This window comes from Seriola dumerili, unplaced genomic scaffold (assembly GCF_002260705.1).
Source record: "Seriola dumerili isolate Sdu_G_001 unplaced genomic scaffold, Sdu_1.0 BDQW01000378.1, whole genome shotgun sequence".
NCBI classification, from domain to species: domain Eukaryota; kingdom Metazoa; phylum Chordata; class Actinopteri; order Carangiformes; family Carangidae; genus Seriola; species Seriola dumerili.
In genome coordinates this window covers 616,108-636,481 of record NW_019174633.1, presented here as the reverse complement: position 1 = coordinate 636,481, position 20,374 = coordinate 616,108, and the positions used below count along the sequence as shown (strand labels likewise).

Genomic DNA, 20,374 nt, shown 5'->3' with positions numbered 1-20,374 from the left:
AGATCAGACCAGGAAGCTACGCTACATAATACTGCCTTTCAATGCCAGAGAGTGTGCACCATACATGAAGACGAATGTACTTCATCTTATGATATACATAGACATACAGTATATACATGATATACATGTGTGTTGGAGGAGAAACTGAGTAATCCTCACCCTGCAAAAAAAAAAAAAAAAAACTTTGTCACAAGCCCCCTGGAAATCTGACGTTCCAGAGAGAGAGAGATATTCGGGAACATTAGCGGACGCCTCTCTCGACTGATCATTAAATGTATACATGTCCCTTCATATATTTCCCCCAAATATAAAAATGAAAGTAAAATAATAGTGATGACTTTTCTTATCGTCTTTAAAATTCCTCCTCCATCTTTGCACACAACAACAAAAATTTTAAGATGATATGAGAGACGAGAACCATCATGCATTGATTTGAGTGACTGGTTCAATAGCAACAGAGAGGGTGAGGAAGAAGGGGTCATAGCGGGGCAGTAGTTCAGAACTGGGAGGCCGAGCTGGGGTCGCACTGGAGTAGCCGGACGATGGAAGGGTCGCTTTTGGCACCTTTGATAAACTCCTCCAGGGATAATTTGCCTGCAAGACAGACAGAGAGAGAGAGAAAATTAGATAAATAGACATTATTTTGATTTATTTTTCTTTGTTAAATGGAAATGTGTTCTCAAGCATGATTCAAAGCTTGTGCGTTTTTGTGTTTGGTCTTTTAGCTAGAGTTCAAGGGCTTCAAAATCTTTTTCATGTGTGAATCAGAACCGCATAGCGCTATTTTAAATTTCTGGGTGTGCACAAATATGCACCAAACATGGCTGTGGTGGGAGATATGGGATGGGAGCCATGTGAGGTTCACTGGAAGATATTTATAGTTGATAGTTCAGTTATGGAATCAACCACTTGAGATGGAAGAAACAGGCTGACCAGAAAATTACTTATTTGGGATAAATAACTTACTGGATCTTAGTCAAAGACATGTGCACTTTGTTTTACAACTGTGGGTTTGATTAGGTGTTTTTAGCCATGCTACCAGCAGCTCTTTGGTCCAGACTGAAATAACTCAACAACTACTGGATGGAAAGTCATGGAGTTTTTTAAGGACATTTGTGATTCCTCAGAGGATGAATCCTACTGACTTTAGAGATCCCAACTTCTCATCTAGCACCATCACAATGTTAGCTGTTTTGATCTTGAGAGAAGTCTTTAAACCGTATTGGGTGGATTGCCACAACATTTGGTTCAGATATTCATGGTCCTGGAGTGATTCTCTGACTTCCTTGATAACTTTTTCATCTAGTGCCATCATCACTTCAAATTTTTAATTTGTCCAAGATTTATCTATTAAACCAAATATGTGCAAAACTGCTGATATTCCCATCAGCCTCAGCTGTACTTTATGTTTATTGCTAATCAGGAAATGTTAGCTTGCTGACATGATGAACAGTCTACCTGCTAACATCAGCATGTTGGCATTATTATCGTGAACATGTTGCCATTCTGACTTTAGCATTTAGCTCAAAGCACTGCTGTGCTAAGGTACAACCTCACAGGGACGTTGGCATAGCGGTAAGTGTTAAATAATGGAAAGGTCAATATTCATCATCATTAATTTTGTAAAAATGGATGATGCACAAAGACTAAGTTGGATGTTCACATATGAAATATTTAAATTAGCCAGTTACTTGGAGAAAGCCTGGAAGATGAGAAAGACAAGCTCTAACTATGCTATTTGAAAGTATAGTTTTTGTATGTGTTGCCAGAAGATGCATGTTATATTTTCTATGCTTGAGTGTCTTGTAATCCCAAATGTTTGGCCTGACATAAAATAAAAAATACTGAATTATGCAGCCCTACATTCTCTCAAAGATCTCTTGTTTTCCACAAAAATAAGCACAGTTCAAAAATTATCTTCAATAAAATGTCACATTCATCTGATGCTCGTCACTCCTGTCCTCTCCTCTCAGCATATTTATTCCTCCTAGTTGCTATTTCCTCCACTCACCATCATTATTGAGGTCCATTTGTCTGAAGATCTTATCTGTCCTCTTCTCCGGCGTGGATTCATCCTCTGGCATCTTCATCACAGATGACACCATCTTGTAGATGGCCTGAGAGACAGAGCGGTGGAGCAAGCACGAGAGAGAGAGAGGGAGAGGGAGGGAGAGCGAGAGGGAGAGGGAGAGAGAAAGGGGTGGTGGGGTGGGAGCGAGAGAAAAGAAAGATAAGTGAATTCAAGCCAGCAGGGATCCATTAAGGAGACTCAGTAGGAGAGAACTAAAACAAAACTGAACTGAAAAATAATGTCACTGCAGCTTTCAAGATGCTGATGTACACACTTTCTAAAGTCCACATGATTCACTTCCATTTATTACCCCTCGATGCAAAGAGCAGCTTTTCCACAAATACCCTCGCAGGGTCTGTATGCCTGGAGAACCACACCATCAGAGTGACAGAGATTGCATGTGCCAACAGGGTGGGGGGTGGGGGTGGGGGCTTACAAGCAGAGTTTACCGTATTGATCTGATACATCTTTATCTGTTGACTGATACCAGCGCCTCCCGTCCCCTGATAGCATTAAATTAACCTAGCAAGTGAGCACGGAGAAGCTGCAAGTATCAGCTGGCCTCAGGCACAGATCTGCAGTCAGCTTACTGACTGTAGATCAGTGTCACAGCAGCACCCTCAGAGGGGAAGGTAGCCTGCGTGAAATAAGCCCTCCGAGCTTTTCAGTAAGACAGAGAGGTTTAAAATTTATCCCTTGGACTATAAAATGAGAGTTCTTGTCTTCCTCCGGAGAAAGGTGTATAGCAGGTTATATATTGACTTTGAAAACAGGTCTCACTTATATGACACAAACGAAGTGACACACAGTGGTTTTACAGTCTTTCTTTAGATGGGGTCACTTTTTAAAGCACTTTATTGATAACTAATGTGACAAATAAAATATAAACAAATAACTGAGTTCACATCTCAGCGCATCTCTTAATTTGCACAGCTGTTAATTTGCACAGTGAAAGCTCTGTTTTGTCTTGTAAGTTGAATAAGTGAAGCTATGCCTAAGCTATGCCCTCTTCTAAAACCTCTCCCTAAATTATTTATTTATTCCCTAAATTTGTAAAGAGGCAACAAGCTAGCTGATGCTAAGCTAAAGTTAATAGCCTCCTGGTTCAACCTAGCACAAATACATGAGAGTGGTATCCATCTTCTCATCTAATTTGATTGCTCCCGTGATTTTCTGATTCATTTATATGTGTGTATCTGTTTTTTGGGGCAAAAATTCTCTTTTCATTTAGCAGAACGATTTTATTTTAACTTCATTTCCTCCCATCACCATTTTGAAACAAAAGGAACAAGTCGATCTGCTAGATTTTAAGTCAAAAACCTTTTTAAAGATCTACAAATAAGATAAGAATTGACATGTTGTTGGACGTCCTCTGATTAGGGCATGAAGGGGTTAGGATATGTTCACCTGTCCGATAATGTGGTCTAGAACAAATTTGACTTCCCCTATTACGACAATCTCTCTGTCTCTCTCAGTGTACAATGACACAATGGGCCCCTCCTCTCTCATCCAGCGGTGCGTAACCTCAATGAGCTTGAGGATAATCCCAGTATTCTGCACACTCAGGGATAAACTCTGGTTAAATTTAACTCACTAATCCATGAGAACCCAGAAGTGCGCGCGCGCACACACACACACACACACACACACACACACACAGACAAACTTGTTTCACTATCCCCATGGGGTCCACCCATCGACATCATGCATTCCACTAAACCTTACCCAAACCTCAACCATCACAACTGAATGCCCATCCCTCACCTTAACCCTCGTCTTAACCCTCAAGCAGTCTCTACCCGGGGGGACTTCAGTTTTTGTCCCCACAGTGACACATGTCCCCATAGGATTGGCGTGTATTCAGGCTACAGTCCCCCACCAGGATATAAAAACAAGCCCAGAGAGAGCACACAGCGAGATCCTCAGTCCAATATCTCAGTATATGAGTCTCTCGACTTCTTCTCTTCAACAATGAAAGGATTACATGCTGCACAAATGTAACAGTGTGCTTAACAGTCTTCATAGAAACTGTTGCCTGTGCCAATATTGCAATCAGCACATTAAATATGCCGATTAGTGTCTTTGCATGTTGGTACTCGAGCCTCCCCATACATACTGGAACGAATGTATTAACTTGCATAATTGAAGTAAGAACTGTCTATTTCTGTCCATGCAGAAGATATATGAGTGGCTAGTTCAAATAAAATGTACATTAGTGGGCTTCTGGGTATTTTGAATGTATAATGTAAATGCTGAAGTTAAAAAAAAACATATTAACATTAAACATTTAATCTCCTGGTGAGGCCTGCTCTGTACTTTAAACTGCAACAAATCTTCTTATGAAAACTTAGGTTTGGTGACTAAGAGACTCATACCATTATTTTGGTATTTCCAGTTGTGCTCAAAACCCCTATGCGACTAATATTTGGGATCCTCTTGTTTGTGGTTTGTGCCTTTTATCTTTCAGGAAATCAAATCTGTCTTTAAAGATGAACTCAACACATAAAGGTCAACTTAAGTTCTGAGTATGACTCAGCATATGGAAACATCCCTCTGTGGCTCTGAAGGAGGCCCCCAATGTCCCCAAAGAAAATAACCCAGATGATGTCAAAGAGGTTATCACAGCTATGAATGGAAACTAAATATCTGTAACGGGAAGTCTATATTCCAAACTTTGCACAAACATGTAACTGGTTGAATTATGGGAAATTTGGGATCTAGTTTTTTTTTATGCTTGACACATACTACAGACATTTCATCCTCTTCTTTCTTCCATTTTGACCATTTTTAACCACGACAGCAGTGTGGACAGTCAGTTGGTTCAAACTAAAATATCTCAACAACTATTGAATGAATTTCTATGACATTTTGTTCAGACATTTATTGTCCCAAGAGGAGGCATCCTGATGACTTTGTGGATCCAATGATTTTTCCTCTAGCCCCACTATGAATCTAATATTTATGGTTTTGAGTGAATTTTTTCTGTTACATACTCTTGGGTGGACTGTCAGAAAGTTCGGTCCACACATTGTCTCTGAGCCGAACAGAAGCACAGTCTTTTAAAAAATATTTAAAAATACCCTACATCCTGTTTATAGTCCAAATGACTCATCCTTTGCCCCCAACCACACAACATAACCCAGTGTCCCTTGCTCACCTGTACAATCTCCAGCATCTCCTCGCGGCTGATGTACCCATTTCCATCCAGGTCGTACATGCTGAAGGCCCATTTCAGCTTCTGCTCCAGCTTGCCCCGTGACGTCACGCTCAAAGCGATGATGAACTCCCGGAAGTCTATCGTCCCGTCACCGTTGGTGTCAAAGGTTCGGAAGACGTGCTCGGCGAACTTGGAGGCATCACCATAGGGAAAGAAATTGGCGTAAATCTTCTTGAACTCTTCCACATTCAGGGTTCCACTGGGGCAATCCTTCAAGAAACCCTGAGGAAAAGAGAAGAGATGATATGAGGCAAGACAAGGGTGACAGTAATTCCTTTAATGCTCTCTTTCAGTCTCCGGGACAATACAAGACAATTTTTACATCAGCAGACACTCCTATTATAACTGACAGATAAAGCATTTTCAATCAGGACTCAAATTTCTGTAACAAAACTTTGACCAGTAAATGTTTCATTCATGTAATGCTCCATTCTGAACAGACGGAAGCAGTGCTTTTTCAAAAGGAGCTTAGTCTTGGATAGTTGAAAGCAGTTCTATCTTCTTTTGAAGGAGACACATTTGATAAAGCAGCATTGTGCCTGAGAAGAAAAGGGAGGTAAAAGTCATGTCAGTCATGGTCTTTGTTCGGCAGAAATGTACCACTTTTTTTTTTTTTTTACAAAGACCGTTAAGATAGAGGCAGCGAGGTGACAAAGTCATTGTCCTGATTTGAAGACTGGAATTACTTTTTGATCATCATTTTAAATATTCTCATGGGTGAAAGTGGAGAGGCAACATGGCTCTAATAGAAAATTAATTCTCAGTGTTTTTGACATTTCACTACTTTTAGTGCGGCTTTCTGACTCGAAGCTCAGACTTATTGCCAATAAATCCCAAAAAAAGACAAGCTGGATTTATTCTCAAAGACCTCGGGCACCTTAACATCCATGTGGAGCATACCATACATCTCCAGGATCCAGGAGCTGTTAATCCACTGAGAACAAACACCATCGTGACCACTGTCAGTGTGAGGGGACCCAGGGTCAAGGGGGCTTAAGTCACAGTTCAGGCAGGTGATGGTATAAACATGTACAGCTCTTATTCAGGACAGCTCGCACAGCTGTTCCGTAGGTCTAATCCATGCATAAAGCCATATAGCTATTACACAAACACACACCCACGAAAACAAGATGAGATAATTCATTCGGTTAGTCCACTGTGGCACTTCATCACGCCAAGATCTAATCCGGTCCCCCGCAGTGGATTAACAGACTGGGTGGTGCTCTGCCTTGAACGGAGACAAATGTCATATTGAAGGCAGCTGTCGCTATCACTAATTACTGATAAAACGTGACTTTACTGAGGAAGGACGGCTCTGACAGATTTATTTTTATCTAGGGTCACTGTGCTATGCTTATTTCTCGAACAGTTGTACATGATTTATCACAGCTTACAATGTTGTTATGTACTTGCATTATGCTATGACGGAGTTTTCAGTTGTTACTAAGTGTTGATCTGTGTTGACAAAAGTGTTGACAAAAGATTTTTGTAGCTCACCCATGACTGAAGTGTTAAATTAATTCTGACAGGTGTAAATCTGTAACAACAGTAGTACACATTTGACTTTAAACACAGACATTATCCACTAAAAATCTCAGTAACTTTAGTTTCTTGGCCTGTGAACGATCACCGTTACCTAATAGAACTGATTGATACACACTGACACAATGACAGAAGTATTCAAACCAGAGCTGAGTCAGACATTAATAACTAATTGTGTTTTCAGAGGTCTGATGTAATAGAGGTGTTGAAATTTCAGAAAGTGTCAATAATCAATATTTTTATACAAACAATGGATTAAATGTCCATGTCCTAGTGACAAACCCAACTATCACCCAACTGTGTGCCCTCAGCTCCAAGGAGCTTGTTAGCCTGTTTTAGCTCATTGTTTTGTTTTTACGGCCCATGACTAGTGTAGCATCAAATAGAAATAATTAACTAGTTTTTTATTTTATTTTGTAGCAGCAGTAGTAGAACCATTTCTACATTTTGGTGCCACCCAAAGAGTGTGTGTTTACGTACCTTGTACCACTCCTGCAGCTCATGGTCGGAGAACTCGGTATTCTCTCGTAGGTCCTGCAGCATCTCAGGCCGCAGCTTGCTGTTCTGTTTCCCCATGGTAACGGGACAGGGCTCTCAGTTTCCTTGACAACAACAGCAGCTATAGCTCTAGCCAGGCCGCTTTTCACACCTGTCAGTCAGAGATAACGAAAACAGGAGGTCAGCAACAATTAAGCAGAAAGAGGGGGAGGAGGAGGAGGAACTCTGGAACAGAAAACAGGTTGGTCAGCAAACACCAGCACGTCACTGGAGCCACACAGCAACAGATATGAGGAATTAGACAGTAGGAAATATCAAGAATAGGCACAGGTGACTCTCAGCTACAGTTCTATCTATAGACAGAACTGAGTTTGTGTGAGTTAAATCATCAAGTAAACAATGGAAAAGTAACATAAAACTATTCCATACAAGAAATGGACAAATTGACGGCATGACTTTGTCCGCTCACTCAATGACTTTCTGCCTCTTTTTTAATGAAATCAAAGTGAGCCCTGTCACAGCATTGTGGCCCAGTCCCCTTGACACGAGATGTTATGCAACTCAGCGCATTTCTAAACTGCTGCGTTACATTTGCAAAACATTAAATAATCTCGAATGCACCCCTGTTACGTCAAACGCTAGCCCACTGATCACATTCATGGGGTTTATCTGGCCAGCTGTGTGTTTGTGTGTCAAATCAGCAGTGTGGCATGAGTGTGTGTGTGTGTGTCCAGATCTCCTAATCTTCATCTCGGCTCAAACTGCCTGACGAAACACGATTTCAGTGATGCAACTATGTACTGAAACAGTTACTAGGAAACCACTTTTTTTTAAAACTTGAAATTCCATTAATTTACCCATCAATAGTGATGTCATTAATCTATTTTTAATTAATTAAATTATTAAATTGTAATATAAGAGGATATTTTTAAAGGGAAAGTTGCTTTATTTACTTTCTGGCAGAGAATTAAATGAGAAGATCGATACCACTCTGTGGATGATGAATACGAGGCTACAGCCAGCACCCTGTTAGCTTAGCTTAGCATAAAGACTGGGAACAGAGGGAAAGAGTTAGCCCATCCAAACAATTCATACAATTCATACTGCTGTACACTATTACTAATATATGCTGATATGACACTGTTAATATGTACTGCACCAGCTGTGAGTAAAAAAGAGGAATTTGTGCTTGTTAACTTTGCTACCTTGTACTAGACGGCTAATTATCCTGTGTACAACCATCAAAGTGTTTACTTCTGGTGTCTGTGAATGGTGATTTAAATTACTGTATCACTGCGGCTCGAACACCACCGGCGAGACTTGTCTGACCCTCCTGACCTCCAATCTCTTCTCAGTCATGCTGGGTAATTACGCCAACAACTTTGTGTGTGAAAGTGTGTGTGTGTGTGTGTGTGTGTGTATGTGTGTGTCTTTGAGGGAAAGTGAGAACAAGCACAGGCGGGTTTGTGTTTATATTAACTTGAAGTCAAAGTGTGTGTGTGTGATGCATATGAGGTGGACGGCGTGGGTGTCGCAGGTGTTTATCGCTGCCTGGTGAGAGCTTCACGTACACACACGGTCAAAACCCATACGCCCAGTGGTCTCTTTACTCAGCTAATAAAATTAAGCTCCTCATCCTGAAGTCATTAGAGCGAATGCTTGTACACTGACAGTAATGCTTGCAGCCTATTCCCAAGCTACTGAAGGGAGAAGTGTAGCCATCAATTATGATTTTCTCCTTTCTGTTTGGGGACTGGTGAATGCTGCACACACCGAGGATTAGGAAACAATACAATGGCCCTTTGCCACCTGGAAAAAAAACAGCTTGTATCCAAGGTATAATTTGCTAGACTGCATTTCCACCATTCAAAGTCTAAAATTTCCCCCAAAACACAATAAAATGTAATTTCCTATCATTACATTTCCGTCCTGTTAAACTAACAGTACACGTCCCATTGCATTTACTGTAATAATTTTATGACAGATGTGTGCTTTTTTGTGACATTTTGAAAATTAAACATATTAGTCATAAGGCTTCCTCTTAATATAGCCATCAGTTGTTTCTCTATTTTTTCAATTCAAATACCTCTAAGCCATCCAGCTTAGTGGGTCTTAAGCCATATACACAATCTAAAGACAAAGACAGACAGTAATTGAGCGGCGTCTGCTGTGCTGAAAGCCACATATATGTAAAATCACTAGGTCTCACTATAAAGAAGTAATTTGTGTGTTTCAGTTGAGCAGGCTGAGAATGGACTGAGTGCACCGCTGCGCCTCAGATCCCATCATACACGCGCTCATGCACACACTTTTCAGTACCTGCAGAAATTAATAATAGCCGCCAACGCTGTCCAATTGTCAGGTGGAGAACACAGCCGCAAAACAAACAGGCTGTACCGCTCCATGTGTGTCAGTGTGTGGGTTGTGGGGGGGGGGGGGGGGGGGGGGGGGGGGGGGGGGGGGGGGGGGTCTAAGAAGAACATGGAAGAGGAGACGAGATTTAATTGGAGAGATAAAGATGCTTTAATTACAGCAGCTAATGCTTCCTGATGACACACAGACACAGAGAACAGAGCAGCCTTCACCTTAATTGGCTTGAAGCAAAAGTGAACAAAGTAAATTAATAAAAAGAAAAGTATTTCAACCACAAACAAAGTACACTGTATGAATGGGACTACTGACACATGTATGATTATAAGAGCACATTAAAGCAATCAGACTGAGAAACATTTCTAGACACTGTGCCTTATTAGTTAAATGTGCTTTGAATTACTGCTGGAAGACGACGTTTTATCCTAAAAGGCAGAAAATAATGCAGAGGAAGTGAAAATGAATCCCATGGGGTGGGACCACATATAAAAAACATCACTAAACTATTGCAGTGACACCTAACGCATCATCGCTGATTTTACTTGTTAGCCGCCTTTTTCAGTTGTTAAATACAAAAACAATCTCTATCAAATAGGCTGAATGTTTTCTCTGAGGTCATATTATGTAATTGACACAAAAAAGTACTAGCTAGTTTATATGTCAACAGATTGAGCTACATGACAACTGACCAAATGCCATCCACTGATGATAACCATGTGATGTGGTTGAAAGCTACATTTCCAATGTCAAGAATGAATTTCTTTTCCAATCCAGATTATGACAGTACAAGTTCTCAGGCGTCTTTCTACATTTTCTCAGTCGATGAACTACCGTATTACTACGCACAAGCGCACTTAAGGCATGCACTGTATTACTCCGCAGATCAGCTGTTTGAGTCAAGACAGCTAAGTGTAAGTGCGCTTGTGCAGATGAATACGGTAGTTCAGGTGTTGAGGAAATGTAGTTTGAAAAGAAAGGGTAACATGAACCAACAGCCAATGCTACTGCAACCTCAGTATACAGCTACATAACAACATGAAATGTCTTGCTAGTTAGTTTTACAAACTAGATGCAGAATTGACCAGAACATACAATGAAAATAGCTGTTATATCCATGTCTGTTCAGTGTTTTCACAGCTGGCTGCCATGGGCTACAGAAATCCAACATGGCTGCCAGAGGAGACGTTGTATCCTCTCTACAGGTTCAACAAAGCCCTTAGAGACCAACTGACAGAAAGTGACAGACAGGCTGCCAGTGGTCTCTACAGACATTCAACAAAATCCTATTCATCTTTTCACTGTAGTCACCACTCCCCCCCCCCCCCCCCCCCCCCCCCCCCCCCCCCCCCTTCTCCCTATGTTTTTTCTTTTTCTTCCTTCGACCCAGCTTTGACCTGTGAAAGCTCACTGCATGCCTCCCTGTTGGTCTGAGAATCACAGCATCGTAAAAATGCTACTGTTCTCACCAGCCACAGTTGTTTTAATCCCTTGCGGCCCCCAAAAACCCAAACCCTGCTTCCAATCCCTTCAAACTATCCCTTTATCGTTCATCCCTCCATCCTCCTGAGCCATAAAACACTAATCCATCTCCACAGTCTAAGTGCCCAGTGCTTGTTAGTTGTTGTTGTCCAGCCCCATCGTAAGTCGATGTGCGCGCACACACACACACACACACACACACACACACACACACACACACACATTCACAGGCTCTGCCCCATGAACATCTGTTCCAGAGCTACTAAGCGGGTCACCAACCTCTGGGCTGATGATCCTTGCACAGAGGAGCAGAGGAGGAGAGAAAGACAGAGAGGAGAGAGACAAAGACATGCAGACAAATGATGTAACACCACAGAGAGGAGCGGGAGCTAAGGTGAGAGAAAATCAGATCCAAGGACGAGAGGTGCTTCCAGCAGAAAATTATGTTATTAGGTGGTTGAAAGTCTTTCGGGAGGGCGAGGCCTAGAGAATATCTTTCTGAGTATCTACTAGCCCCAGTTTGTGCCTCTTATGTATTATCATCCCATTTGAGCCATAGAACGACTGTAAGAGAGCATTTTTCTGAGAGATGAATCACCAACAGTCTTTCAAAAACCCAGGTCCTGTTTCAAAGTTGTGCCTGAATGTCCTTGATCCAAAGAGAGATGATGCCAGGGGGCAGTGTTGGGCTTTAATGTTTTACTTAGTAGTGAGTAGTGTTAGGGGTTGCGATTTGAAATTCATTAATAACAATACAGTTTTCTAATTGAAATAACACTTTGTTGCTCTTAGTGGATTGTGTGATTGATTGTGGGTTGATATCAATTTCATCTCAGTGCATTAAATGGACATACTGTGCTGTTAGCTTGTTGCAGGTCGACCAAAAGAGGAGAGAGTTGGTCTTCTGGCAACTTAAAGATGTTTTTTTTTATCTTGTTAACATGTCTATATGGTGGATTTACCATATACATATAGCAACATATCATGAGCAAAATAATCAGTCAACACCGTGACTCTGTATTTCCACCTTGGAACTGCAGTGAAAACAGATCCAGACAGCCAGGGTTTCATACGTCAAATAACATGAGGAACCAATCCCATCAACCTGCAGAGACTTGCAGAGGGGTGGGGCAAACATGAACCTGAAACCTTGCCAGTACAGAGAGCGAGAGTTTGCATTAGCACAGCCACAAACACTGTGTCAGCAAATACCAGTTACAAGCTAACAAAATAAACAAATGACTATGCTAATCTTTGTGATACATCTTCTAGTCGCTGATTTTGGTCACAACAGACTCTTCATCTGAGTCTGGGTCTGACTGACCGCTCTAACCATCTTGATACTCTTTGCTCTTTCACCTGTCAACCAAGCGCAAGCAGCGGCGGTGGGCGGGGCACAAGGCCCGATCCAGATTTCTTGATGAGGAATTAAGAGTAGATGTGCTTCCAGGCCCAGAGACTTTTTGCATAGTTTAAGAACATGTCCGAAGAGGAACTTTAAAAATTGTCTTATTTACATATTGTGCCTTTAACGATGTTGATACAGCTCTTTTCAAAATAAAAGCTGGTCACAGAGAAGTGGAAACATCATAATGAATAAAAAAATGGATTAAAAAAAAACACTAAAATACAGCCATAGTAAAATCAACACAAGAAATATGCACAAAGCAAGTGAGTGAGTGTGTTTTGTTAAACTTGAAGTAGCCAGACTTTATCTCTCAGTAAACAGATGTCTAGGTCTGGATGTAATGATAGTAAGTAAGAGCTAAGAATCTACATGGTGCAAACTTTAAGATAAAACCCTTGAAGCCTGATTGTGATTTTTTCATTCAGGCTGCCAGTAGTTGATATTCTGTGCCAACATTAGAATTGGATTTTTTTATGAGGCCATTTTATTGCCCAGAAACCCTTCAGAAGCACCTTACAGCACATCAGTGGACACTAAAAGTAATTTAATTCCTGGAGTTGCTTTAGCTTCTCCTTAAGGAGGATTGAAGCTGGTTTCACTGCAGATTTTACAGACTGTTGAGTAAAAGCCTCTCACACCAGGCTGGAATGACTTCTCCCTGCAGCCATGTGAAATGAAAAAAATATTAAAAGCATATTGACTTGCTGTGGTCAGGGAGGTACCGCCATCATCAAAGAGGCCGATGACACTTGCTGGCCAATATCAGGTTTTTAATAAAGGGCCTGTTAAAGCTCATCAGCCCAACTTTACCTGTAATAAAGTGAAGGAGACAGAAAGCGGTGGAGGACAGATTGAGATGGAGGGAAGGAAACGGGAAACGAGGCAGGAGGAAGTGAGAGAGCGTTAGAAGAGAAGAGATAATTCCAACGTCCAGTTTAACAGACTTTTTCCTCTCGTCTGTTTAATGTGCTTATAAGACGAGAAAATTCCGCCTTCATATTGCCTGCCAGCAGCTCGGTCATTAGGGAGGAGGAGGGATGGAGAGATGGAGAAAAAAGGAAAGAGAGAGGCCTGGAGAGAAGGGAAGATAGACCACGGTGGAGGGAGGGGGGGTGTTGAAGTGGTATGTGGCACTAGAATAAAGCACACGGAGCTGGTGCCATGTGAAAAAAAAATGGCAGATCAAAAAAACTGACAGGCATCATTGATTTTTTTTTCTTCTTCACTCGAGTGCTTTCAGTCTCCCGTTGTGTCTTCTCAAAGTGCAGCAATTTGAGAGGCCACCTGAGACGCCAGGCGGCTTATACCGTTCATCCATATTTCTTTTCTTTCTCCCCCCTCCTCCCCTGCTCTTCATGTTTTTATCTTCCTTGCAATTTCCCATAATTTCTGCCCAGAAATTCACTTTTCTTCTCCTGGAACTCCCATTCTGATGACCTATCTCTTCTCTGTTGCACGCTGGAGAGAAGTGATAGCCCTGCATTGTCTGCTTCTCTCTCTCTCTCTCAGACTGTACTCATTTACAATGTGCAGTTCTTATTTCTTCCTCTTCCTTGTCACTTATGACGGTGATGGCTTTAAGTGCTCATGTTGCAGATGCTGTGTGATGTGTATTGTGTGATGTTACAACATGGTGATGTGGTAAATGTGGTACTTAAGTTCTGAGACGTGATGTTTCTGAAAAACTTTCTGTGCATGTGCATTCAGGGACCAGCAGATAGCTCTGATACTGTCAAGCTGAGTGTTGCCTGGAGACCAGCGATCTTTTTCGAGCTTATTGTTTGGTCCTGTCCTGTTCATCATCAGTAATATCATCCACTGTCATGGTCTCCTCCATCCTGGCCCACTGGATCAATACAATTAAATCATGGATGCAAGCCAACTAAAGCAATTATTTCATAATCCATTAATCTGCCGATGATTCTTGATTAATCAATTAATCATAAGGGCAATAAAAAGTCAACAGTGAACACAATGAGTCAACTATGGCTGTCGCAATAACCGCAATACTGTAATATCACTATAGACAAGTGAAATGCGACGTGAAAGCACTTTTCAATTTTAAGATTTAGCAACAAGAACACACTAACAACTAACAGAGTGGACATATGTAGGAAACAGGTAAAAAACAAGGATTAGATGATCAGGCGCTGAAGCCTCCTGCTCTCTGCAGCTGAGTCTCGGGAACGCCGTCCTGACAGATATTGCACGGCACGCGGCGCTGTTGAGTCATCCTGAATCATCGCAGGGGAAGTTTCTTCACCGCCACAGTCCCAGTCAATTATTGTTGATCAACTAAACAATTAATTGACTACTTGTTTGAGCTCTAAAGCCAACTTTCTCAAACGAAGCTGTGACAAATCTGACATAATCATCACAGGCCTCAAAGCTCTGCTCCATCTTGGAGTGGACTTTGACTATGGCCTCTCATTTGAACACAAAGCAGATCTTATCACCAAAAAATGGTTTCTTCCATTCGATAAATAGTTTTTCTTTTCTTATATAAACATTGTGGAGTTGGGTTCTACATGGTTTTAGCTCTATTTTGTTCTCCACCAACACCTGAAAAAAATATCTGGATCTTAAGCTGCCAAATGCTAAATGCTGCTACACTATGATCACCAGCTAGTTGCTAACTTTTTCTGTCTCTTGTTGCTGGGCAGGCAGTGTACTGTAGGTCTATCAGAGCCTTTTGCTGGAAACATTTACTTGCTTTGTCATAAAAAACAATGCTGATGAGAGTCAACCAAAACAGTAAAGATACAGGTTGAAAAACCGAAATAATCAGCTGCTAAAATGCTCTGTAAAGCTGTGGTCCTTTTCCCATCAACCCTGGTCTTCCACCTTTCTACCCCACTTGCTCCACTTTGTGCCCTTACTGCCACTGTTAGTCTGCGAGAGGCTGCTGATCAATGCAAATCAATTCAAGTCTCAAAATTCACGTGTTTCCATCTTCAGAGACAGTGAGAAAAAAATAGACAGTGAGGAGTTGCTGAAGGAAAAGACGTTAATGGAGTGGTTAAAAATAAGAATGAGGCCTGGTCCTCAGTGTGGAGCGCTCTCTCTCTCTCTCTCTCTCTCTCTCTCTCCCAGCCTGCTGCACTCACAGAGTTTTCAGAGCATGTCCAAATTCCGATAATAACTCTTTGTCAAAGAGGGAGCGTATTCACACATGGATGCACACACACCTTATAGCACCAGCGTAGTGCGATGCAAAAATCTTCCTATTTTCATTTATATGACTAATGTATAAAGCGTACAGCCGCTGATGATTTAGGAGAGAGGAGGAAAAAGGAGGATGTGATGAAGTAACACAGTAAGGTCACATAAGTGCAGAATGTTTAAAAGGCTTATGTAGTATCCACTTCAGAGGGAGGATGAGAGACAGACAGAAAAACAAAGAGACAGACAGACAGACAGACAGACAGACAGACAGACAGACAGACAGACAGACAGACAGACAGACAGACGGGAGAGTTGGGGTAAATCAGTCTTTGGTGAGATAACTACTAATGGGAAAATAAATGTGGTGAGAGCATAATCTTTTTTACAGTGTTAACAAGACCAGTTCTACTCTTCCTCAAAATTACCTCTTACCTTGACCCTAACCATTATCACTCCCCTTGTGCCTAAACCTAACCAATGAAACCGGCGAACGCAACGATCATTAGCCAATCAGAGGCAGTGTAGGGCGGGTCGTGTTCAATGTTTACTTCCGTAGCGTCGATAGCTAATCGAAGGATAAAATCACAGCGGTGGAAAAACGTATTACAGATTTCTTTCGGCAAACCATCGGCTAAAGGGAGCACAGGTGAAGTCCAGGCTTCCCAGGAGAGCAGCTACATCGGCACATCGTTGTCGTTTGGTTGTAATTTTTCCTCCGGAGACGGAGACTGCCACGGCACCCGGGAGTATCACCGTTAGCACCGCCATCATTGAGGAGCCCGCCGCTAACAGGTGTCAAGCTAGCACTGACCTGGCGTCACTGGAGGAGCCTCTCCAGCCACCCAACTTCAATTTTCCGGCCAGGCGTTTTGGGAAAGACATTTTCAGCATTTACAACAACTTGGTTAGCTAAATGGAAGTGACTTCATCACGTGGCGGTTTGTGTGTTTTGTTTGCTTGAAGATGCAGCAGAGGGAAACCGGTTGATTTGGTGCCTCTTCACCTTCCCGAGGAGCTGGACCCAGGGCCGTCCGGATCTCCAGCTCAAAATGCCGGGCGATGTCACCGGAGAGTCTCGTATCACAGTTCAAGTTGAAGCCGCATGTCTATCCAAGCTCCATCCACAAACAAGAGCTCTTTTTACAGAAGCTGAAAAACTCATAGTTATGCCTGTGCCTGCTCATCTCTGTGGCCTGATCCGAGCGGACCTTCTCCACCTGGCATCGCGTTGAAACATGGCTACACCATGACCCAGAAGAAACTCACCTCTCCCTGATGCATGTCCACACTGACATTTTGAACTAATTGGACATCCGCGCCCTTATGACAGACTTCATTTCCACAACACCTGAGCGCGAGGTCACATTTGGATCATTCCTGGAGCACCTGACACTTGCAGCTCAAGGTAAGTTATTTGTTTTAAACTGCCGCCGAGCAGTTTAATATTCATTGGTCAATTACTTTTAACATCACACTGATATACCTTAGGGAAAATGTGCGTATTTGGATATGTTCTTGTGCGCAATGAGCTTTTGGACCTGTGAGTTACAATAGAGGCATAGTATTGTAAGCTGCCGCCGAGCAGTTTAATATTCAGTTGTCAGTTACTTTGGATATCACACTGATTTACCTACCTTTGCATATTAAGATATGTTCTTGTGCGCAATGGGCTTTTGGACCTGTGTATTGCAATGTTGTGGCATTATTGTGAGCTATTATTGTGCAATAGCATTTTACTGCGTTTGTTTTATAGACCTGGCTGCTGTTGTTGTTACTGCTGCTGCTTCTTTGGTCTGTGTTGTAGTAGTATTGCTGAAGGCCTTTGTTGTATTTGTATGGGTTGTATTGTACGGGTTGGGGTAAAATGCTCCTCCCACCTGTACTTCAGAGATTATTATAATCAAATACAGAGAACTGCAAAAAGGATTCACTCTTTTCTATTTTCCCACATATGACCACATTGAATATTGGATCATTTTGAGTGCTCACAGATCGAACATGCTCAACGAGTTAGTCTCTTGTGCATCAGGGCTAGGACTCACTTCCTTCAGGCCCTGCAGTACAACAGCATAGACCTCCTTTCAGGAACTCTGACCTCCATCTAGAAGGAGGCTGGCCTCATTCATAATACGTCCATTTGATGGCAATGCTATTTTCATCTGGGTCACAAAGACAAGAAATAATGTCTTCCATCCAGAGGTAATATTCTCGATAACGTGACTGAAAACTTCCAAGCAGCGTGAATGCCTGCACATATCCATTACTTGGATCCTAAGCAAGCAAATACAAATCAATTCGATGCTACTAAATCTGGGACTATTCCAGGAGCCTTAAGTCACGCACGTAAATCTATTCTTACATACACCTCTGTGGAGAATAAGATGGTTTGTGTTAATAGCTTTCTTGGCACTGGACACCTCATTCCTGTTCCTGTTCAACAAGGAGCCATGTTTCTTTTCTTGCCCACATAGAAGCATCTGAATATAGGGACATCTTAAGACTCAAATCACGTCTTTGGAAGAGCTGTATCACTGCTCTCCAATCATCCAAAGCACACAACTTTCTTCTTCAAATCATGTCCAAGGCCAAAAAAAAAAAAAAAATCTGCTTAGGCTGTTTAATTTTATTCAGAAAAAAATCAAACATGCACACATGCAGAAATATATCGGTATACAAAAATGAATGCACACATATTCTCTTTATTACTCATATTACTCTTTTCTTGCAGTATATTAATATAAACCAGTGGATAACATAGGAGAGAGAAGGTATTCATTTATATAATATTTCTCAAGAAGAGGGACTTGTAGGAAGCCTCCTTGCAGCATTTCCTTATGAAATATTTACACTGGGAAGATCATCTTCACAGTCGGTATCGCAAAATTCACTGTGTAACCAGCACACACTTATCAAGCAGTTCAATCTTGTACTCTATCTGCTACACTGTTCCCTCTCACTACATGTACGAGATATTATTGCATATAAATGCCCAATTATACTGGACATTTGCATGAAACAATAGCAAATGCACACCATGAATGAAATTAGTTTTGCTGTGCTGGAGTCAAAAGCAGTATGCATTCACAACTGCAAAAGTTTAAAGGTCCCATGTTGTATAAAGAGACATTTCCATGTCTTTTTTGATTATAGATCAGGTCTAGGTTCTATATTAATACTGTGAAAGTATCAAAGCGCTCAGTCCACAGAGAAATGCACACAGCCTGTATTCAGAAACTGAGTCTTAAAACAAGCTGTCAGGACTTCTGTAACTTTGTGATGTCACAACAAAGCAGTCACCGCCCTCAGCCATGCCCCAAAGCCAGTCCACCTGGACCCACCATCCAACCTTGCAGGATTTGGTTTCTCTTAGTGTTTTACCTTAATTCAGCTTTATTTTTATTGGATCACTTAGAACAGTCAGCCAATCAGGAGACAGAGCTATGAGCCTCCTCTCTTCTGATTGGCTCACCAATCTGTTGTTACTAGAGCTCCAGAGAGAAGCCTGAGAGAGGAGATGTAAAACTACACAGAGATGGTTTTTGGATCTTAGAAACATAAATATATCTACTGATGGATATTAAAGTTCAAAGTGTAAATATGGGACCTTTAACACGTTTTTGGTAGCTGGACAGAAAATAGTCAATGTAAGCCTTTAGAAGTAGTTCTCTTCTTTGCACCAACAATGCTATGCATGCAGATGAATAGAGAGCCCACTGATACAGCAAGATGAGCATTGACAAAGAGAACAGCTATTATTGGCTTATATTTTTGTTGATTTCAGTCGCTGGCTAAGACACAGCAGCTTTGTAAGTTATTGTAAACACAGAAAATTAAGCATTTCCTTCGGTGCTGTGAACACTCGGAGCTGTTGCTCTGAGAAAGGCTCGTGCTTGCCAGACATACGGCTCAGGTCAGCACTGCATCTGTCAGTGCAATAACAGCAGGGGAGGGTGCTCGAGCTAGCTTCCCAACTGTAGCGCACCATGTGTTTGTGTGGGAAGGGCCAGGTTCAAGGAGACAACGAGTTGAGTGTCTGCACAGTTGGTGCATCAAAGGGAGTTGAGCTACGACATTTGCTGATTGCACCATATGATAAAGACTAAGAGAGAATACTGGAGGAACAAGAGGAAAAAAGAAAGGGAGCAGGTTAAAAAAAGATTAAACAAAACATGGGGAACACTGATGGATAATTAATATCCCTCTCTCTCTTCCTCCCTCCATCTCCTCCCATCACAGTATCTGCCCCGTGCAGCATCATGACCTTTAGCGACTGTGTAATTCTAGCACAAGGCCTGAGTATAATAATATATGAAAATCCATAGTGTCTGCTGCACACTGAGCAAACAGAAGACAGGAGGCTCAGCTGCTGACAGGCCGAATCGTGGCCCTCCACCCGTACAGCCTATTATATCAGCAGTAGCCTCTCGCTCCCACGGGGGGAGACGCAGCTACAAGTTAGTTTGTCTTCCTCCCGGAGACAACTTGACCTCAGCAGCTGAGCTAGTCACAGTTCGTCTGCAAGGTTCCAGATCTTCAAGAGCACACAGATATTTTTAGACGACAATTGAAGATGTGCACGGCTCTCTCTTCTGAGATAATATGACGCATCATCAGTTAGCTAAGA

At 41.9% G+C, this 20,374-nt stretch overlaps 1 protein-coding gene across 1 annotated transcript in view; it reads right to left on the bottom strand.

Moving 5' to 3' along the window:
- Window positions 1–3: 3 nt before the first annotated feature.
- The window catches only part of LOC111233158 (hippocalcin-like protein 1), a 37,001-nt gene continuing 16,630 nt past the window's right edge, over window positions 4–20,374 (bottom strand). The window contains exons 2-5 of the mRNA XM_022760915.1: window positions 7,311–7,479; window positions 5,229–5,510; window positions 2,012–2,117; window positions 4–594 (exon numbers count right to left, since the gene is read on the bottom strand). Coding sequence (XP_022616636.1) covers window positions 497–594; window positions 2,012–2,117; window positions 5,229–5,510; window positions 7,311–7,406 — 582 coding nt within the window. The 5' untranslated portion in view covers window positions 7,407–7,479 and the 3' untranslated portion in view covers window positions 4–496. The remainder of the gene's footprint in view (window positions 595–2,011; window positions 2,118–5,228; window positions 5,511–7,310; window positions 7,480–20,374) is intronic.